The sequence below is a fragment of the Myotis lucifugus genome, unplaced genomic scaffold (genome assembly GCF_000147115.1).
Source record: "Myotis lucifugus unplaced genomic scaffold, Myoluc2.0 scaffold_29, whole genome shotgun sequence".
Taxonomy (NCBI): Eukaryota; Metazoa; Chordata; class Mammalia; order Chiroptera; family Vespertilionidae; genus Myotis; species Myotis lucifugus.
Window position 1 is genome coordinate 1,950,224 of NW_005871077.1, and position 22,464 is coordinate 1,972,687.

At 42.8% G+C, this 22,464-nt stretch overlaps 1 protein-coding gene and 1 pseudogene across 3 annotated transcripts in view; one reads left to right on the forward strand and one right to left on the reverse strand.

Annotated features, from left to right (window-relative positions):
• Nucleotides 1-15,138, forward strand: part of JCAD (junctional cadherin 5 associated) — a 49,780-nt gene extending 34,642 nt beyond the window's left edge. For 2 of the 3 annotated variants that reach the window (XM_014453941.2, XM_023752191.1), the window contains exons 3-4: nt 362-4,083; nt 10,830-15,138. In XM_014453941.2, the coding sequence (XP_014309427.1) occupies nt 362-4,083; nt 10,830-10,864 (3,757 nt within the window). In that variant the 3' untranslated portion in view covers nt 10,865-15,138. The remainder of the gene's footprint in view (nt 1-361; nt 4,084-10,829) is intronic. The other variant, XM_006086648.3, reaches the window with a different exon arrangement.
• Nucleotides 15,139-18,532: 3,394 nt separating this feature from the next.
• LOC102430390 lies at nt 18,533-19,026 on the reverse strand (annotated as a pseudogene).
• Nucleotides 19,027-22,464: the final 3,438 nt, after the last annotated feature.

The window sequence follows — 22,464 nt, forward strand, 5'->3', positions numbered from 1 at the left end:
GGACTGAGCTGGGAATGGACTCCCAGTGGCCCAAGACCACACTTGAGAATCAATGCCCTCAGGTTTATCCTTGTTCCCTTGGGCATTCAAAGTTATAAGGGCCTTGACATCTTTCAAGTATAACCAGTGGCCTGATGTCTGTGGGCAGCCTGTTGCTGTCATTCCTAGGCCCTTGGATGGCAAAACATGTGACTGCCTTCCAGCCATAATTAGTGGGATGTGTTTTCTTTAAAGTTGACAAGTACTCTAGCGGGGAATCTATTTTTCAAAAGTACTGTTCCACATTTGACTTGGATCACCAGTCACAGAAGCAGTGTGTGCTTCCTCCCTTGGTGTAACTTCTGTGCCTCTTATTTTATAGGTTTTATCATCAACCCAGGCTGGCGTGGTTCTCTCAGCACCAAAGTGGTCACAACCATGCCTATTGGAGAAGAGGACAGGAGGTCGGTGGCTTGCTGGCTCCGAGAGACCGAGAAGACCTGGAGGTCAGAGAAGTGGCCCAAGCCCACAGTCTGCCCATCCACACGAGAGAGGGTTCATGGGAAGTTGGAGGAAGGACAGAGAATGTGATGAAGAAGGTGGTTTGGGAAGAAGAGCTGAGAATGGGGGGCCCTGACAAGTGGCAGAATGTAAGCCTGGAAAGCTGGAACCATACAAGGAAATTAGGAAGACAGATGTCTGATGGTGATGGGGAGAAACGGTTTCAAGATCTGTACCCATTCATGCGAGGAGAACAGGTGTTAAATTCTCAAAGCAAAGGGAAATCCCAGTCACTGCCTAGAGTTCTCTCCCCTAAGAGCCTGAGTTGCATGGAAATTCCGTTAAGTGATGGGTATTTAACAGATGTTTCTAGAATGCCATTTTTTCCTCCAGATTGTGCACCGAATTTGGAATCCACAAGGAACCCTGAGAAGGGTGGCTCCTCTATCTCCTTACCATGGCCAAAATTTGGGAGACCCCTCAAGCCTCCCTCCTATGACTCCCACCAACACTCCAGGGCGGGAGTGGAAAACAGCGACCATCTGGACAGCCAACAGGCAGACCTGAGTGTTTCCTACAGGCAGGAGGTCTGCCTGCCCGACTCTGGTTTGGAGCCTCCAGTGTACGTGCCTCCGCCATCGTATAGGTCACCACCCCAGCACATCACAAACCCCTATGTGGAGGATGTGGCCCCCAGGCATGTGTATGATGGTCGCCGTCATCCAATTGAGGAGGCTGCTGCCAGCTTTCAGCTTCCTTCTGGTTCCCTTGGGACTGGAAATGAGTTCCTGAAACAGCCCCATCCCATCACTGCTTACGATGGCTCTGTTCAGTATATTCCCTTTGACGATCCACGGATCCGACATATTAAACTGGCCCAACCCCAGGGTTTCTGTGACAAAACAAAGGTAGATGAGAAATTGTATAGCTCTGGTCCAGTCTCTGCCCCAGAGCCAGCTCATGGAAGCATGCATCATGATGGTGCCGTTTTAAACCCACAGAGCATCATGCCAGCATCAGAGAGAGAGAGAGCCCCTGTCCTTGCCAATCCCAGTCCCCCATGGCTGTGGGGCCAGCTCCCCAGGGATGGAGAAAATGGTGGCTTTCCTGACCAGAGAGACCACTGTGTTATGAGAGGACAGTGGCCTGACGTGAGAGGCAGCCAACATGGACAAGCAGAAAGCCAAGTCTCCTCCCCAAACCCACAGGGCAAGAGTACCTGTGAAACCCAAACCAAGCTCAAAAAGTTTGAAACTGGGATTAAGACCAAGAAAAGTTCAAAGAAAAAAATGAACGAGACGATATTTTGTTTGGTTTCTATCCCAGTGAAATCAGAATCACATCTGCCAGATATAGATAGGAACAACAATGACTTAAAACAGAGTGCTGATAAGAAGCATGGGCTTGATAAGAGCCCAGCTCTGCAAGAACAAAGTCTGCTGAGCATGTCTTCCACCGACCTGGAGCTGCAAGCTCTCACAGGAAGCATGGCTGGGAGAACAGAGTTTCAAAAACAAGATCTGGGGGAACCAGAAGAAGACAAACAAACAGATGACCTCAGATTCATTCACCCCATGAAACACAGAGTACTCCAGTATTCTGGCTCGTGGCCAGGGCACCAGTACAAAGATCAGCAAACACAAACCACTTTCACAGAAGAATCCAAAAGCCCGCAGCCCCTCCCTGCTAAGTCAGGAGGGTCACCTAATGCAGTGCTGACTCCAAATTTTCTGGACCCTCCTGCCTCCGAAGCTCAGATGCACACAACATTAGCTTCCAGTGACCAGAACCAGAAGCCAAGTGTTCATCATCTAAAAGGTCAAGTGTCCCTCAACCCTTCTAGCTACAGTGCTTTTTCAAGGACTTCCTTACTCAGAAACCAGGCACCTATGCCAACAGTGGACCAGAGTCAGCCCTGCATGGATGACCGTGGACGTGCACCCAGTCCTGTGTCCAGAGGCGAGGTGGTGAAGGGGGCAACCACAGGTCCATGCAATAGTCAACAGCTGTTTGGTCAATTTCTTTTAAAGCCAGTTAGCCGTCGTCCATGGGATTTGATAAGTCAGTTAGAAAGTTTTAATAAGGAGCTTCAGGAAGAGGAAGAGAGCAGTCAGAGCAGCAGTAGCAATGAGAGCAGTGAGACAGGATGGCAGCCAGAAGGCCATGCTGGCTGCACACTCAGGAATCTGGGCTTCACTGGGGAGAGCCAGGAAAGGAGAGGGAAGGAACCGCCAAGGGGGGTGGTGCCGGAGGAGCCTGTGTTTAGGTCGGGAAGAGTTAAGAGTAAGTCTGAGAGTTGGAGTGAGGAGCAGAAGCCTGCCACCTGCCACCAGGGTGCTCGTCCTCAGTACCTGGGCCCCTTGCAGGTGGAGGACAGCAGAGGTGAAGCGTTGCTGTCAACACGGGGAAGCTTGATTACAGAGAGGAGAAACCAAGATGTCGGGACAAGAATAAAAGAGCTAGCAGTCAGCCCAAGACCTGTGAAAAGAATAACATCTTCTAGGTCACGTGACACTGTGTCCTCATCTGCTTCAGCTGAACTGAGAGAGCCCCAGGAAGGGCAGGAGCTCCCCAGTGCTGTAAAGTCTGTGGAGCCCAGCCAAGCAGCCCCTCCCACACCTGGTGGTGGGGAGGAGAGGAGCACGGTGGGCCCCCTCTCTCTTGCCAGCAAACCTTTCGGACTCTCGGTACCAGACTTGAGGTCCGTGGGGCTGACTCCAGCACAAGAGTGGAGTGCCAGTAAGTTAGATGGGTCTTCAGGTGACAAGAGTGCAATAGAAATCCCCCCAAATGAGTCCCTTCAAATGAGGGCTGCGAGGATACTGGGCATCGAGGTGGCCGTGGAGTCCCTGTTGCCGGGCACCAGGAGAACAGGACATAACCAGCCCTCTGAGCCTGATGGCAGTGCCCGAAGGTTGGTGTCCCCTAGGGAGGAACCAGTGTCCAGTCCAGCACAGCCGGATGAGCCCACAGTTTCCAATGATGCCTTTTATGGCAGGAGAAAGTGTGGCTGGACCAAAAGCCCTCTGTTCGTAGGGGAAAGGGACAGTGCCCCGCAGGCTCCAAGGACTTCTGAACTCTCTGGTGTGGACAGGGTCGTCCCCAGCAAGGCCACTGACCCAGAGTCTCAGCCCAGTGACTTGGAGTCCTTCAATCACAAGGGCATGGGGACAGAACCATCCTTCAGGTCCACTTTGTTCCATTTTATAGAAAGGGCTCCAAGTGTGGCAGGCTCAGAAAAGAGGCTCAGAAGTACTTCCAAAGTGATTGAAAGTTTACAAGAGAAACTGGCTTCCCCCCCCAGGCGAGCCGACACTGACCGCTTGATGAGGATGAAAGAGGTGAGCTCCATGTCTCGGATGAGGCTCCTGAGCTCCTGGAGCACTGACTCCGTGGAGGATGCTGAGGAACTGAAGGCTGAGAGGGGCCCAGGAGCTCAGCCAAGAGGCCTGGTGTCTCTGACCACTGGGGACCTGGCCCGGAAGGTGGGAAATACATTCTCTATCTCCAAGAGCGCACTCTCACTGGAAGAAAATGGGCATCTGGAACCAGGAAGGGAGAAGAACTTGGATCGGGACTTCTGGTGCCCAGGTGAGGAGTCAGGCAAGTGGCAGGTGTTTGTTTGTTTGTTTTTTAATTCTCACAGGAGGATATGTTTAGAGAGAGGAAGGGAGAGAGAAACATTGATGTGGGAGAGAAACACCGATGGAAGTGTCACTTGGTTGCTTCCTACACATGCCCTGACTAGAGATGGAACCCGCAACCCTTTTGGTGTACGGGCTGATGCTCCACCCAACTGAGCCACCAGGGCAGGGCAGGCATTCATTATTAATTTGGAATCCTCGGAGCATGAAAAAATACTAGGTTGATGGATAATGAAAATTTGCATATTCAGAAAAGATCAAATTGACCCTGCAAATTATTATACCAGAAGATTTTACAAAATATTATCTAGAAGTTTCCTGAAAAATCAAGATCTTGTAGTATATTTTAAATGACTGTCTTTATAGAAATTACATAAACTACTATATCAAATTATCCATATAACAACATACTGGGCCCCTTACTGTGATGAGGTGAGTCAATGAATTATTCTAAAGTTGGTGCAGACACCTTGAAAAATCTTGTAAGAGACCATAGCATTTGTGCTCTGTACTCTCTCCTAAAATAATAGGCATTCACCCAAATAATCCTCATTGCTCTTTATTAACCTTGAAAGAAAAGATATGCAAGTTGATTAAATAAACTACTGCCCACATTTCACCTTCCAAATTCCTTGCCCTTCTTCCCATTTTTATCTGTTTTCACTACCACACCATTTATGAAACTTTAGTACACATAAATTAACAGTTTTCACTTTCTCAACACCCACCCCTAAAAGTCCACTCATTAACTCTGTTTCTTTAAAGGCCCCTAAGTTCTGATTTTGAAATCCCAGGCGACTCAGTTTGGGCAACAGCATTCTGCAGGCGTTTGGGCCTCTCCATCCTTTCACCTTAAGATACCTTGAGAGCCTTCTCTGTTTCATAAAGCCAGGGCAGGTCCCCAATGACAGCAACAGTGATTTTCCTCGAACACAATTTCATCATCTCAACTATGACACAAACAGGCCAGGAGAACCCTTGGCATCTCTGTTTCAGACACTTTCTTCAGGGGCTGGGGATTATCAATTATGTATTTAAAAATGATCAGGTGAGTTGAGGTAGTTATCCAAAGGTCTGTATCATAAACCACAGACTGGGGGAACCTTAACTCATTAATTCAGACCTTTTCACAGTAAGCTGAAACTGTGCCCCCTGAGATGAGTGTTACCCCACTACCCTAGGACCCCAATCTGACCTCCTGAGCCAGGCCCCTCCTCCTTCCAGTTTGCCCCAGCGGGATGGTTCCCCACCCTGCTTCTCTGTTTTTTATTTTGAAATCCAAGGGTGTATTTATTTATTTACTTTTCCATAAGGAGAGATGTCATCTAAACATCTCCCTTTTCAGAGTTCAAAATGTCAATATTTCTTTCAGCTTCTTTTTACTTGTTTTGAAATAGGTTTGAACCTTGTGGTGATTCTTATTTATTTATTTTACCCATTTTCCCAATCTCCCATCCCCTTTGTTAACCATCAGCTTGTTTTCTATATCTGTAGGACTGTCTCTGTTTTGTTTTCGGTATTCATTTGTTTTTGTTGTTGTTATTTTTAGATTTCACATGTAAATGAAATAATATGGTATTTGTCTTTCTCTATCTGACTTATTTCATTTAGCATAATACCATCTAGGTCCATGCATGCTGTCACAGTGGCAATATTTTATTCTTTTCTATTGCTGAGTAATATTCCATTGTATATATGTACCACAACTTTTTTATCCATTTATCTATCAATTGGTTGCTTCCATATCTTGGCTACTATAAATAATACTGCAGTAAACATAGGGTTGCACATATCTTTTTGAATTAGTGTTTTTGTTTTCTTCAGATAAATACTCAGAAGTGGAATTGTTGGGTCATATGGCAGCTCTAATTTTAATTTTTTTAAGAACCTCCATACTGTTTTCCACAGTGGCTGCACCAATTTACAAGTCCACCAACAGTGCACAAGCATTCCCCTTTCTCCACATCCTTGCCAACACTTGTTGTTTGTTGATCTTTTTTTTTTTTACTTTTAATTGATTTTTTACAGAGAGGAAGGGAGAGGGATAGAGAGTTAGAAACATCGATGAGAGAGAAACATCGATCAGCTGCCTCCTGCACATCCCCCACTGGGGATATGCCCGCAACCAAGGTACATGACCTTGACCGGAATCGAACCCAGGACCCTTCAGTCCGCAGGCCAACGCTCTATCCACTGAGCCAAACCAGTTTCGGCTGATCTTTTTTTTTTAATGGCAACCATTCTAACAGGTGTGAAATGATATCTTGTTGTGATTTTATTTTGCATTTCCTTAATGATTAGTGATGTTGAGCATCTTTTCATATGTCTGTTGGCTATCTGTATGTCCTCATTGGAAAAGTGTCTAGTTAGGTCCTCTACACATTATTTAATTAGATTTTTTATTTTTTTGGGAGTTAAGTTGTCTGAGTTCCTTATATATTTTGGATACTAACCCCCTGTCAAATGTATCATTTGTGAATATGTTCTCCCATTCAGTAGGTTGCCTTTTCCTCTTGGTGATGGTTTCCTTTGCTGTGCAAAAACTTTTTAGTTTAATATAGTTTAATGTGTTTACTCTTTCTTTTGTTATCCTTGCCCAAGGAGATATATCAGAAAATAATATTACTAAGAGAAATGTCACATAGTTTACTGCCAGTTTTCTTTGAAGAGTTTTATGATTTCAAATCCTATATTTAAGTATTTAAATCATTTTTACTTTTTTATATGGTGTAAGAAAATGATACAGCCTTATTTTTGCATGTCTCTGTCCAGTTTTCTCAACATAACTTATTGAAAAGACTATCCTTACCCCCTTGTATATCCTTGCCTTCTTTGTCATAATTAACCATATAAGCAAGGATGAAATCCAAGAATTTAAAAGTAGATGGAAAAGATCACTTGTTTCAGTTAGAAGAATCCAAATATTTTTGTCAAACAAAAACATCTACTTGGCGCTTTTTAAATTTTCCCAGAAATGCAGTATGATTCTTAGGAGTGTTAGCCAATGTTGCTCTGTGCCTTATGCAAAATGCTACATGATTGAAATAACTGATTTGTCATGGCCTTCTTTGACCATCTCATTTGACAAATTTGGTCTTTGCTGAGGACAAGAACCTTTGCCATTATGGTGGAAAAATGTTACATGACCCATATTTGGGGCTATGGGGATTTATTAGCCTTCAGCATAATTCCTCCTCTCCTTTTCCCCCCAAAATATGCCCACTCATGTGTAAGTGCTAGTTAAGAAGACATTGTAGCTTTTAAGATGAGTTTCTTTATCTATAAAATTAGGATGATTTTATCAGTCCTACCTCATCCTGAGAATTATAAGGACTTTAAAATAAGACAAATCCTATTAAAATAAAACACCTGTTTGTAAAGAATTCTATGTCCCAGTCTATGGCCACATATTACAGGTAGTATTTTATAACATAAAATTTCTAGTTCAATAAAGCACGCCCTTAATTTTAGCTTACCATCTGACATGTGAATGGGATGGGATAGGTATCTGAAAACACTTAGATAATGCCAATTTTAATTTTATTCAGTCATTAAAAACACCTCCCCTGTGGCCTTTTTTTTTTTAACCATAGTTACTAACAAGTAGAAGTATTTTTTTCTTCTCTTCTGATGTATTTGTTAATGTATAATAAAATGACCAAAAATCTGAAGGCAGAGAGCAACTTATGATGACAGACAGCTACCCTAGGCATTCTTAAGTAATTGCATAGCAGGACACTACTAGGGAAGATTTCTTACATGTGCAGTGGCCCAGATGAAACTCCATCGGCCTTTCATGTGATGGCCATCAGGCCTCAGTATTCAAATTAGTTCTTTGGAGAGATCATATGACTGAGGTAGTAAAATTTTTCACAAATTGTAAATTTTCTCTTCAGTGTTGCTTTACAAATTAGAATAAAGCTTTGTTGCTGGTAAACTTGGACTTTGTTTTACTTTTGCTAAATTTTATTTTATTATTCATTTATTTTAATCCTCAGTGGAGGACATGCTCATTAATTGATTCTAGAGAAAGGGAAAGGGAGAGAGAGACCGAGAGAGAAACATCATTGTGAGAGAGAAACATCAATTGGCTGCCTCTGGCATACACCCTGCCTGGGACTGAACCTAAAACCTAGGTATGTGCCCTGACTGGGAATTGAACCCAAAACCTTTCAGTCCATGGGTCAATGCTCCAACCAACTGAACCACATTGGCCAGGGCTTGCTAAGTTTTATTTTGAATACAAGACTCCTCATCTCTATCCCCACCCCACCCCTGCCTCCATCACCCAATGTATCAGAACTGCTTCACTGCTCCTAAATGCACAGCCCGCTCAAATTTAGATTTTGTTATGGAATTTCAAAATGAGAATATACCATGTTTATCTATAAGTGCTTCCCCCCCACACCACCTTCCAGAATTTTATTATCTATTTATCTATGTGGCATTATAGTACCTATCATCATGAAGTGTCTTTATCTCAGTTTAAAGATGGGCATTTCAGCTAACATCTTTTCAGTGGGCTTTTGGGGCACTGGCTAAGAAATCAGCAGCTCAAAACTAAGTCAGGGAACAGAATGCTATCTCCACTAGATGGATTATGTTCCAATTCACAATGCAATCCCAGGCACAGATAGTGTTCCATTCACTTCCATATATCCTCTTAATGTGCGTGTGGAGGAGAGACTGCCTCAGGGCTGCAGTGAGGAAATCTGGGAAGGTTTGGTGAGGCCACATAATGGTATTAGAAGGCTAGACATTAGCACATCTTTAAGGGGGTGGTCACATGTGAAATATCCCCTGGGGCAGGCTTAGTGACTTCTCTTCACCTAAACATTGCCCACAGGAGCCAGGATTCCAGCTCCTCAGAGAACCTTTCTGTTCTCTAGACCTGGAGGCAGTGGTAGCCCTGTCGCATGTGGTCCTGAGCACTTGAATGTGGCTCATCCCAACTGAGATGGGCCATACGTGCAAAACACACACCAGAGCTCAAGGTGTAGTACAAAAACAATCTAAAATTTCTCAATTTTTATATCAATTACCTGTTTAAATGATATTTTGGGTCTATTTGGTGAAATAAAATATAGCATTAAAATTAATTTCCCCTGTTTCTTTTTATTTGGTTTAACGTGGCTACTGGAAAATGTAAAATAATATTATGTGGCTCATTTTTAATGGACCCAGATGCTCCATGACCTGAGGAAGGAGCCCATGTTCTTCAGAATTCTCTTCCACTCTGTCTTTTGGCCCCTAACTTCAGCAGTGGGGCTCTGGAGTGCAGGCACGTTCTGTGGAGGTGTCCCCAAGTACCTGGCCCTGAGGGGCTGGTTAGTGCCCAAGCCTATGTGATTTGAGGCCTCCCAGATGCTCAGCCTCTTCCCCACCTCACCAGCTGCAGTGCACCCTTTCCAGAGCCACCATACGTGACCGCCCACCTCATTCTCAGTGGGGAAGAAGACCTCTTTGCTCACAGGTGGTCCCTATCAGAGTCAGCTCCCGGTGAGGCTGGTGCAGCGCAATAGTGGCGCTCAGCTGTTAACATCCTCTCGTCCCACTGGATGGTGTTCTGGGTAAGAAATCAGAAGGCGCTAGCTCTTGGGACTCCGCTGGCTTTAGTCTGATGGGCAGTTAGTGCAGTGAATCACGTTTGAGGAACAGCAAACTCCTCTTCCCAAATGCAAAGACTGCCCTATTGGTTCAGTGTCAGAGTCGGAGTGCTCTAGATGTTGTCTCGGTTGTCACAGTTGTGGCTTCGTGCAGTAAATATGTTGTAGTTGAGCAGGTGTGAGGAAGAGGTGCTGCTGGAGACACTGGGATCTGTGTGGGCGCATAATACAGTTCTCCAGATGACTTGAGAAGTGATTGTTTGTAATACTTCTTATAACTATCAAATTGTACCATCCTTCCGATTTCTTATGTATCCTCTCCTAAAAAGTTAGAAAACCTTTGAGCTGCTGTGGCAGGAATTTCTGACCATAGGAGGCAGATGTGTGAGCGTCAGGTTTGCCTGGACCCAGAGATCTGTGACTCGCAGGTGGTCACAGTCAGCATCACCGGCTGCAGCACTAAGGACAGGTTAGGGCTGCTGCTTGCTGTTTTGTTTTTTTTTGTGGTGTCCCGTCTGGGAAATCTAGGACATCTGGGCCCAGTTTGGGATTTTCCAGTGTGGGCTACAGAATGGGTCCGTGGGCAGTCCAGACTCATACCTATGTGTGGAAAGGCCCAGAAGATTTGTGCTAACAGGCCTGTGTCCAGCCCTGGGCTGGCTGGTGGCAGTCAGAGGCAGGAGGCCAAACAGTCAGGATTTCAGGGTCCTCAAGCTTTCCGGTGACAGCATTCGGTCATGAAGACGCACACAGCAAAGCAAACTTTCATTAGAATTGTAATTTACCAAAAAATTTAAATAATCCTTGGTATCAGCCAAGCACACCACTGCTGGTTAACAGGCATCACATTTAAGGTTAGTTATATTTCATTATGAACAGCAGGAAGAGACCATCAAAAATATTAAGCAACTCACATTTTTCCATTGGTGATAATACATGTCCCTTTAAAACAGCTTTCTGATGACAGTTTTTCACTCAGTGAAAACAAGATTGTTGAAATAGATTTTGCTCCCTAAACATATTTATCTGTGGTCTGAGGATCAAACAGGAAACAGACCAGTTGAATATTCCACTAATTTTCTTTTCTTTTTTTTTACAGATTCGTATGACCCTAGCAGAGTGGAGCGGGTGTGATGAGATGCCAGTGAAGTGCATCCACCATAGTTGCAAATTGAGTGTTCTGTATCAGCTGGAAACTGCTGGCTGTTAGTGCTCTGTGGTATCACTACCCCTGCTACCAGGAGACTCGTCATGCCTTCAGAATCACTTTGTGGAAGTAAAGAAGTAGTCCATTGAAACTATCTGTTTTTACAAATGAAGAGTTAATACCTGTGTTTAGAAGAGTCACATGGACTCTCCTGCATGATGGATTTAGCCAAACTGGTAAAATGTTTGGTGTTAATCTGCTTCTGTGACAATTTGAACATGGACAATAGAGTGAATGATTTTTGAAATGACTGTGAATGTCATAAATTCCCTTTCACATCTCCAGGGCCTATGGTCCATGCTCATGTAAAGGAATTTGGGACAGCGTTTCTGCACTTTGAGTTTAAGGGAAATGTGAATGACTATATCTGATCCATTTCTAATAAATTTGGCCTTTTGCTGCTGGAAGTAACTTCACTTATAAGTAACTTGCCATCAGAGACTAAAAGCAATATCTTTTTAAGTTCCTAAAAGATTAAAACTTACTATAACGTACTAAGAATATAATTTATCTTGTAATGAAATATTTTGCTCATTTGCAAACATGCCATGTCTGCTTTGCACTCAGTATTATCTATTTTTATTTTCTGTATGGACGTTTAGAAATTCTTTATATGAAAAATAATTGCTGGTTTAAAATAGACCATTTTAACAAAGTAACTATATTTCTTTTTACAAAAAAGCTATTTTTCTATGATGTAAACAGTTGTTAGATGGCAGATTTTTAAGGGAGTTTTATTTTATTTAAGAATCTGTATCCCTTTGTGTGAGAGAGACCCACAGAGGGTTCACATCTGCTTTAAAGCACATATCCCTTACCCGCTCACAACTTGGCTATTTTTATTTTATCTTAGAAAGAGATCTCAATATAGACATTTTACAGGATTAAATAAACTTTTCACAAAAGTTTTTTTTTTTTTACAAATATAACTATAAGGTTATATGTGAAAATAATCCTCTCAAAACCAGCCAATGTCCACAATTTTTGCTGCCATATCCACTAGAATTACCAAAAAGTGTAGTTTCATTTTTGTATATCTATGGGGGTCTGCCCTGAGACCATGCTTTTCTCCCCCCACCCTTTAAAAATATGTATTTTTATCTAGAATGATCCTTACTTAATCTCTGCATATTTTAAAAATGTGCTAGAGACATATATATGCCATTACAAAAGTATTATGAGGCCTATGTATTCTACTGTGTTTACTATTGCATTATCCTGCACAAAGTTTATGCATTTTTATGCATTTGTCTCTTCTTTCTAAGTAAGGTATTCTTGTTAGCTAACATTTCCTGAATGGGTTCTTGTCTACACCCTTCCTCCCTTTCTCCCTCCCTCCCTTTTCTTCCCTTCCTTCTTTTTCTTTTTCTTTTTTAAATCTCTCTCTCTCTCTCTCTCTCTCTCTCTCTCTCTCTCTCTCTCTCTCGGCTTTTTTTCCTTCTTTCCTTTTCTCTCTCCCCCCCCACCCTTTTTTTTTTTTTTTTTTGAGAAACCACCTGATCTATTTTTAGACATTTCAGATTCCTAAAATGTGAATTGTTGGGTGGTCTGCAATTTGGCCCTAAAACAATTCTGACTGGGCTTTCCTGGCCTGTTTTTATCTGTAACATATGATTTTATGTCATAAGAACTTCATGTATTTGGACTGTAATAAACAATACAGGATCTAAATAATTCTGAAAAATCATTTCGAATACACTTATCTGTAGTCTTGGTTCCTACCTATTACTCATAGCCACTTCTTTCCTGATTTTTGGCTTTTGTGAAAAGTTGTAGTAGGCTCTTGTTTTCACAACACAAAGAGAAGGGCCAAGTGACTGCTAGGCATAGCTTAGATTGTTTTTCCCAGGAAAAATTTAGTGAGTAAGAGGTTTATTACTCTGTCATGGTCAGTGAATCACTTAAGTAATCTGGTAGAACTAAATGAGGGCAGTTACATGTTTCCCTCTTTAAATGCAAGTGAAATGCATATATCTGCATATGTTTATATATATACATATATATAAATATATGCAGATATATATGTACATATACATATAGACACATACATATATACATACATATATTTGAACTGTGTTCTGACTTCCTTCTAAATTTTGTTGATCCCATATAAAGACTTCTTTTAATGAAAAGAATTAAATTTTAGTTTATTCCTCACGAGAAAGAAGAATCCTAAAGAGAAAAAAAATTAATGTACCTTATGTTTGATACTTTTATTTTGTTTTATTCTAAATTATTATAGTTTTCTGAAACCATTCTGAATTTAGTTGAAATTATCAATATTTATACTTCTAACTTTCATTTCTGGATTCCAGCTTGAATATAGTAACTTTGAAAATTTGACTTTTAAACTTGTGTATTCTAAGATAAATAATACAGTCTAATCAGAAATAGCTTTCCCAGAGGTTTTGAATTTAATGATAGTTATTCTTTTATTACTTCTATTGCTCATACATACATACCTCTTTGTTATTAGTTGTGGCTGAAATTTTTTTTTTGTATTTTGTGTTTGTCATTGTTTTTCTCATATGTTTGACTAACTTTTGGTGTTTAATAATTTAGGGCTTATAAAATTAAATTAAAAGTTCTAATTTTGACCATTTGAACTAAAAATTATATGAGGAATTATGTATGAAATGTATTTGTATTTCTTAATTGTAAAAGTAGGGGAAAATATTGGTATATAGCTCTAATTACTTCTTTGAAGAAAATTTCTGAATGATTGAAAACCAAATATCTTTATTAACATTTTCAATCTTTCGTTTCTGCAAACCACAGAAAACTTCTTAGAAGTGCAGCCCCTGACTGCAGGTTCAGAATCCTTTTCCATGGTGTTTCTAACTTTGGGTTTTCTTTTTTAAAAGTCACTTAAAAATGTGTCTACTCTGAGATCCTGGTGTCCATACTAGAAATGTAGGTTGAGGTTTTGATTCATTTGGAAAATCTAAGTAGAACTTTTGCTACTCAAAGTTCTGACTGTTGGTGAAGGGTTGGTGTTAATGCAAGTTCAAGTGCATAAACTCCAATGATTGTAAAACTAGACCCTGGCCATTTTTTGTGACAGTAAAAGGATTACTCTGATAGAAGTTTGGTTTAAGGGCTTCTGAGGGGAAATGCTGAGCCCTATCCACAACTGACACAACTACTTCCCAGCTCTGAGCAGAAGAGACCAATGGAAGATAAGATTAACCCACATTTCATCTGGTCCCCAAGGATTATGTTTATGTGTTTTGGCTATTTTGTTGTTTTTTTTTTTGTTTAAAATGGTTAAATAATACACAGTTAAGTATCAGGTTAGCATCTTGCAAAGTGACCAGTGCAGCAGAATTTTCTCTAAATATCTGAGCTTAGAGAAACACTTCCAGTTTTCTAAGTTTTTGTAGGCAGTTACTTTTGTGTTTGGGCCATTGTTCTGCTAGATCATCTGCAGGAGGCATGAAGTGTAAGGGATGGAGTGAGGGATGGGAGTGTGTTTCTTGAACTGAAGCTGTTAGAGTAGGCTTAGGGGGGAGATGCATTTTTTGTTATGCTTTTCATTGCAGATTCTGTACATCTGTTTGTGGGAGGAGAGCTGCTACTCAGGACAGGATTTAAGAGACACATTCCAAGTGACCTTTAAGAATCTGCATGGTGGGAGGTCCTTTTCCAAAACTCTGGGTTGGTCCACTGTGGGACTCACCCAGGGAAGATGATAAAATAACATTAAAGAAAGAATGGTCCCCAGCCTGCATGTTAAGGAGTGATTAAGACTGCAACTCAGATTAAAGTCCTTTGGAAAGATCTGTATGGTCTAGCAAACTGCCCGTGGAAACAATCCTTAAGTTCATCAGCAGGGCCGCGAGATGGGCAGTGCAGCGAGGTGGGCAGAGTGCGCCTGTGCGCACATTCCTGGCTTTGACTTTTGAGAGCCCCTGTCAAAGCTGTGTTTAGTACAGGGGACAAGAAGGACCTTGTGCTGTGGCCTCTGACTGAAACTTTAACCCAAAGGCAAGACTGGCTATTTGTCCCAATGCCTTCATTTGGGGTGAGGAGGGGCGCTCCCCCAACTAGTAGTCCCTTTCCCCTGTGGAAGCCAGAGGGGCAGCTGAATGTCTTCAAGGAGCTCTTGTATTTCTCTGCATAATGTAAAGACTTGTTATTTTAGGATGACTGACCTGCTCAGTGACACACATGTTCCAAATAAAGATTTTGCATGAAAGTACCTATGTTCATTGTCTTTGGCTGTGGGTGCCAGAGCTGCCCTGTAAGCCTTAAAGGCTGGTCCCCAGAGGGCAGCAAGCTGCACCGAGCACAGCTCAGATGGTGTAGGTAACAAAGGGACAGGTGGCCCAAAATGTCCCAGCACCTTTAGTCTCCACCAAATACTAGTATTTCCTGGGTGTTGAAGCTCCTCTTCACGTTTTTCACCAAGGCTTGCTGATGTGGGGACTTGGTTTTCATTTCGAGTCCATCACTAACCATGTGGCCTTGCACCCTTCTCTACCCCAAATTCTGTTTTCCAATCTAACCTCTCTTACTCCTTGACTGTAAGAATCAAATACATAGAAAAGTGCCGGGGTCTTTTCCGCATCTACAAGGGTTCAGGAATCTGGAGAAGGGCTGTGCATAAATGAATGACAAGACTAGAGAAGAAATATGAATTTGGAAGGCATTTTGGGGTGCCAGAGGGAAACTTAATTCTAGTGACTAAGCTCTCCGAATCTCCAGACCCCTGGCTTTTTATTCCCACATTTTGTCTTATAGCAAAGCAGATGTACATATCAAAGGTAAGGTTTGGTAAACAAAGTATTATCAAGTTGGGGGAACTGCCCTCAGCTGTCTGGCAGCAGGCAATAATATATGCAGATCTTCAGCCCTGCTGAAGTCCCAAGGTTCATCAGCCTTCTGATGAACTTCTTGCATAATTATCACCTGCTGGAATTTGCTTCCAGCAGAAAAGCCCCTGGCACACTGTGGCATTCCATGCATGGAAAGTGAATGTAGACCTGTACTTTATGGGGAACAGAGTAAATAAATGTGTGTCTGGCAGCTTGTAGGTTTTAAATCCAGGCCGGCCTTGGTCTTCGTTCAAAGATCCATCTCATTTCTAGTATTGGGATTCTAGAAGCAGAAGCACATGCTTTAGATTGGTTTCTAGTAGCTCAATAAACATATAAGCTGTTGTTTCTGAGTTTGGTCCTTCTTTCAAATTTAAGCTCTTTGTCTGTCCCATTAGCTTTTGTAGACTATTGTCCTTGTTCCTTCCTTGGCTCTGAGTGTGTGGGTCTCAACACTTGAGTGTACCAGTGCCCTTGCAGTAGTCTGAAATTTCAGATCATGTTGAGATGTGGGTTTTAAAATAAGAGCTGTTCCAAGTTGGTTGATAATTGAATCCATATATTAAAATTTAACTGAAAAAGACCTTGACCAAACCTACGAATCAGAGAACCCAATCCTGGGCCTCGCTCTGTGTTAACTAGCTGTGACCCACCACCTCTCCTACTCTTTGGAAGTGGAGAAGAGAGATTGAGCTAACTGGTTTTTTCCAACTTTGAGATTATATAACTGCCCTGGCTGGCATAGCTCAGTGGTTGAGTGTCAACCTATGAACCAGGAGGTCACAGTTCGATTCCTGGTCAGGGCACATGCTTAGGTTGCTGTCTTGATCCCCAGTGTGGGGCATGCAAAAGGCAGCTAATCAATTATTCTCTCATCATTGATTTCTCTATCTTTCCCTCTTCCTTCCTCTCTGAAATCAATAAATATGTATTTTTTAAAAGATTATATAACTATTTCTTGGAAAAATTGGAAGTCCCATAGGGTCTTTTGCCCTGCCTAAAAACTCCAGAAGTAAAATGATTTCAAAACTACAGCTGCACATGACTGCAGACCGGGTCATGGCCATGGCAGGAAGCCCTGCCATTACTTTTTTTTACCAGGGTGGTCTACTTCCCCATTCCACTAATTTATCATGCTCTCTCCTCCACGCCACAGCTATGGAGCAGCCAAGAGGCTGACAATCTTGAATTCTCCCAATATATTATTCTTAGGTTAGAGCAGGGCACTGAGGTGTTTATGTGCCTGGACATCAGCCCAAGGCTCACAATTTGGCTGCTTGGGGTCCTTTTTAAAAAAGTCTTACCATTTATTCAACACCTGTCATTTGCCAGGCACTGTTAAATACTTTACAATCATGATTCCTAATTCTAAAAACTGTTCTTAAATAGATGGTTAAAGCTGTTTTTTTAAACAGAAGAAAATGCAGCTCATTAAAGTTTAATGATTCATCTACAGCAGCAGTTCTCAACCTGTGGTTCGAGACCCCTTTGGCTGTCGAAGGACCCTTTCACAGGGGTCACCTAAGACCATCCTGCATATCAGATATTTACATTACGATTCATAACAGCGAAATTACAGTTATGAAGTAGCAACAAAAATAATTTTATGGTTGGGGTCACAACATGAGGAACTGTATTTAAAGAGCCAGAAGGTTGAGAACCACTGATTTAAAGCATCACAGAGATGGTAGGTATTAGAACTAGGTTTAGAAGACAGGTTTTCTTCCACACCACACAACACTTACTATAAGGAAAAGTAGCAGAATAAATTGCTCTTAGTATTTTATCCAACTTTCATTTCATGGCCTAGTATTCTCATATAGCAATATCTATCTTTCATAATATCCTATATAATAAAAGCCTAATATGCAAATTGCCCCCTCGGGCAGTCATTTGACTGGGAGTTCGACCAGGAGACTGAGAGTTCGACCACTCGCTATGACGTGCGCTGACCACCAGGGGGTGGTGCGGAACATGGTGGGCGTTGGCCACGTGGGGCTGGCAGGGGGAAGGAGTGGAGGCACTGCCAGCCCCCATGGGCATCAATGAGAGTGGGACCACGGCAGGATGGTGGAGCAGGTGAGTGGGTGGCTCCAGGCCAAGGCGGGTGCGAACAGGGGCCCAATCGCCCTGCCGATTGCCCTGAAGATGGTGACCAGGGGCAGCCGCGGGGGGGCGGGGCTGCTGCTCGGATCCCAGGCACTGAGAGAGCTGGGCAGGGGGTCCTGTGGGCGGGATGGTGGAACAGGTGAAGGGGCGGCACCAGACCAAGGCGGGGTGCCAGGCGGGGCTGCAGGGCTCCGAGGCTGGGGGCACGAGCTGGGGCTGTGAGGCTGGGGACACAAGTGGGGGCCCAATCTCCACAAGCCAGCCCGAGGGACCCCACCCATGCACGAATTCGTGCACTAGACCTCCAGTTAATAAATAAATAAGAAAACCGGTTGTATTCTTACCATGAGTTTGGAAAGCAGTGTTATCACAGATAACAATAATAAGCTATTCTTATCCTCAATTAGTACCTTTTACTGAAAATAAGAAGCCCTCTGATTGAAATATAAAACACAATATTCTATTTAGTAAAAAACACCCAAAACACCATTTTTGACCCATTTCTGAATCCAGCCTGCATTTTTTCCATAATAGGAAGAATATTAAACTACAAGTTCCTGGAGAGATCACAGTGTTGACAAAATTCAACATAATGGTGGAGTCTTCACAGACACAGGAAACAAAGCTTGGCCCTTCCACACAGCTATAAGTCCTTGGGATGATTTCATTTTAAGTTAATGTTTCTTTAAGTCACACATATTCCCCAATGTCTGCTTGATGAAATACCACAATCGCCATGGGGTCTACTTTCCTGCAGTCTTGTGTAGACTTTGCTGCCACCCTAAAACCCAAAGGGCAGTCTGCAATGGAGTACACCACCACTCCCCATACTGAGAAGTATTTTCAGTGTTTCGATCTAGATTTTAACACATGGTTTGCATACCGGAAGGACTGCTCTGCTTCAGCTTTATCCACACTTTGTACTTGGCATAGGGTGTGAGGTAATCCAGAGCTGTGATGTGCAACTGGAATTTGTGAGTCTTTCCCAAGCAGGTCCCCAGCAACATCAGCTTGTCACCAGAGATGTTGGCAGCCAACTTCAAGATCTTTTCACTCACACAGTATACCCAGTAGGAGTGCAGCATGAAACAGTAGGTGCCATCAGGCCTATTGTCCAGCAGCTCAAGATTCTCCCTGATGTATTTTGCTATCTTCTCAAACATGACATGGGCCCCATTTTCCCACTGTTGGAACACCGAATCCTGCTTAGGATCCTTTAAATGCACTTAGTTTCAGAGATGTTTGAGTCTCATCAGGTAAGCTTCTACCTCACACATAAATCTTCCCCCAGGCTGTCAACTTGTATTTATTTCACAGGCTGGAAATGCTGTCACTCCATTGCTTAGAATTTTGGGGACAACAGCTCCATGGAAAGCTAAGTGCCAGCCCTTTCAGTCCCAACTGGCCACTGGTGTGGATTCAGCTGGAGAACCCAGCTCTTCTCTGAGCTGTGGAAGGTTTGTACCTGATCACAGAGGCTCCATTTACTGTTTCTTCTCCTGGCTGCCTTTCTCTCTTCTGTGCTTCCTGCTGCATTAACTGGATGTTTTTACCTTCCTCAACCACACTGCTGTATTTCCAAGATTATGATAGCAGGGTCAGCTTCTGGAGAAATAAACCCAAATGTGCATTTATCTAGAGTTTCTTTGTGGTATTTAAAACCAGTTATCTACATAGGGATGAGGGGAAAACAAGGACATTAATATTATTGGGTCCCTCCTATGTGCCAGGTATGTTATATGCATTGATTTATTTAATACACATCATTTCACAAAAGACAACGGGTACAGAGAAGAATAATTCCTTACAGAGGCAACAAGCAGCAAAGCAGGGATTCAAACCTATTTCAATGCCCCAAAGTCCATGCTATTTATCTTAGCTTACTGTACCCCAGGAGAATGAGAGAATGATCCTCCAGTGAGTCAGGAAAGTCAAAGGTAACAGCTTATAATATTAAATGAATTTGTTAAGATTGGGTTCAGCTGTTTATGTCAGAAAATTGGAAATAATCATGACTTAAACATGATGAAAGCTATTTCCCTCACACTTCAAAGGAATCCAGAGGCAGGCAGTCCAGCATGTTAGCGCCATAGCAATTGGGGAGCCAGCCTCCTTGTATCTTTCTGTTCCAGCATTCTCACATAGTGCCTTCCATCCTCAAGGAAACCTCATGGTCCAAGATAGCTTCTAGAGTGCCAACCATCTTAGACACTTTCCAGGTAGCAGAAAGGAGGAAGAATTCTCCTTAGCTTCCTTTAAAGAGACTTCCAGGACTATTCTACACTTTTCTGCTTATATTCCATTTGCTGGAACTTGACCACATGGTCAAACTAGCTGCAAGGGAGGCTGGGAAATTTAGTCATTTAAAGTGGGCACTATTGTGGGTCTGAATAAAAACCAAAATTCTATGACTAATAAAGAGAGTGATGAGAGTTATTGACTGGCAACCAGCAGTCAATGCCACACTTAAACTACCTCAAGGCATTAGCCTCAGGGGATGGATGCTCACCAACCAGGAATGCCTCCTATGTCTCTGTGGAAGGCTTTGTGATGGGAGCCTCGCAGGTAGCAATGAAGATTTTGTCTCACCAAATACTAAGGATGTTGTTCCATAGGGGGAGTTTTTAACAGTGCCTCCTTTCCCAAGAGGGAGCAGCCACGAGGCCAATAGGGCCAGCTGTGAAGAGCCACCTCAGCAGACCAATCTTAGGGTCTATCAATTGCAAACCCTTATTTTCCTGGGTGAATCACCTTCAGCAGAAAAAATGATTTTACCACATTGGTGCCCATGGTAAAGAAAAAAAGTGTGAGGGGAATGGCAAACGGAAGTTTAGATGCCAAGTTTCTGGTTTCTGGGTTCTGGGAACAGCAGACCTTGTTCACCCCTGTCTGCTCTCCTATGGACACTCATCGCACCTTCTTCAGAGGCAGAGATGTGGATTCTGGGTTGTCTACATCAGGGTCCCAATAATCTTCAGGAGAAGACCTCAGGGTGATAGGACCAGCAACCGCGGAAATGGAGGGAGCAGCACAAGTACCTGCATCCTCACTGGAAAGGCTGTGCCACTGCCTTCCTGCCTGAGATTAGACCCTTTCCACCTTGGCCACCCTGCAGTTTACCACAAGGGAACCAGAACTAACTCTGAGCAGTTCAGATAGCAGGTGTTACCACTGAACATTCTGCATTTCTAATTATTTTCTTTCATGTCAGTCACAGTGGAAGAGTTCTGAACTTTCTTTCCTGGTTTGTTGAGATTTTTATTTGTAGAGTTATTTTTTGTTGAAGAAAATACAACCCAGAAACACTTTTTAATTGTTTGTCAGACTTTATGACTAAAGTAAAAAATGAAACAGAAACCACAAGAAAACATTTAAAGATGTCAGGGGGGAAAATGTTGCCATGGATGGCATGTTCATGCACCATAAATTAGCATGGCATAAAATACTGTGCCCCCTGGTGGATCTCTCTCTGAGAGGGAGCAAAAGAGTTCACTTCTGAAGGGGTGGGTGTGCTAAGCTAAGTCGGAGGGGATGTCGGGAAAGTGGAGAAAGACAACTACTAAATTTCAACAAACCTTGAAGACATGTCATTATTTGTTTTATTATTAAAAAGGAAGAAAATGCTATTAATTAAATTATTTCTTGCCTTGGATTCAGAGTTGTTAAGATGTGAAAAAGAGAAGTGCCCGTACAGCTGGCGAAGTACAGTAACTAACCTTCCTTCCTCACTCTCTGGGGTTCCACAAGCACACGTCCCCCCGGGGGCACTGCTCGGCTGGTTCTGGAATGACCTGTGATCCAGGAGTTCCTGACCATCTGCACAGGCAGCAGAGACGTTTGGGCTGTGGCTTTGAAACTTGGGTGTGTATTCCAATGCCTGGAACTTGTTAAAAGAGAAAAGGAGGCTGATTTAGTATGTCTGGCAAGGGAACTAAAACACTTATTTTTTAACTAGGACATCACATGATTTCAATGCACTCAGCCCCATAGACACTTAGGGAAATTCTCTGGAGTCTTCAGAAGTGTTTCAATAGACCAGAAACCAGAGCTTCTCTCAGTCCTTCCTGGCTCAGAGTGCCCCTGCATGCTCATGCCTCTCACTGGCTGGCCTTAGCCTTCTCTTCATTTGACAACGTCCATTTATCCTTCAGGTCTCACTTAAGTCTCAGGTTTTGCAGCCGCTTCCCTGACCTAACCAGGTGAGCTTGGTACTTAGGTCTAAATGTGATCCCCCCAAATTTATATGTTGAAACCTAACACCCAAGGTGAAAGTGTTGGGAGGTAGGGCCTTTGGGAGATGATTAGGTCAGGAAGGTAAAACCCTTATGAATGGGATTAGTACCCTTATAAAAGAGACTCCAGAGAGTCTAAGATGGTGGCAGATTAGGTGGCAGCTACATTGACCTTCTCCTGGTACCAAACTGGAATTCCAACTAAAATATAGAAAAATCATCCTGAATAACCAACTGAAGACTAGCTAGAAAGAAGCCTTATAACCAAGGACATAGAGAGGAGGCCAAATCAAGACTGGTAGAAAGTGTGGAGATGTGAGAGAGCTGGCTAGACTCCCACAGGCAGCAGCAGAAATTCCAGAGAGATAT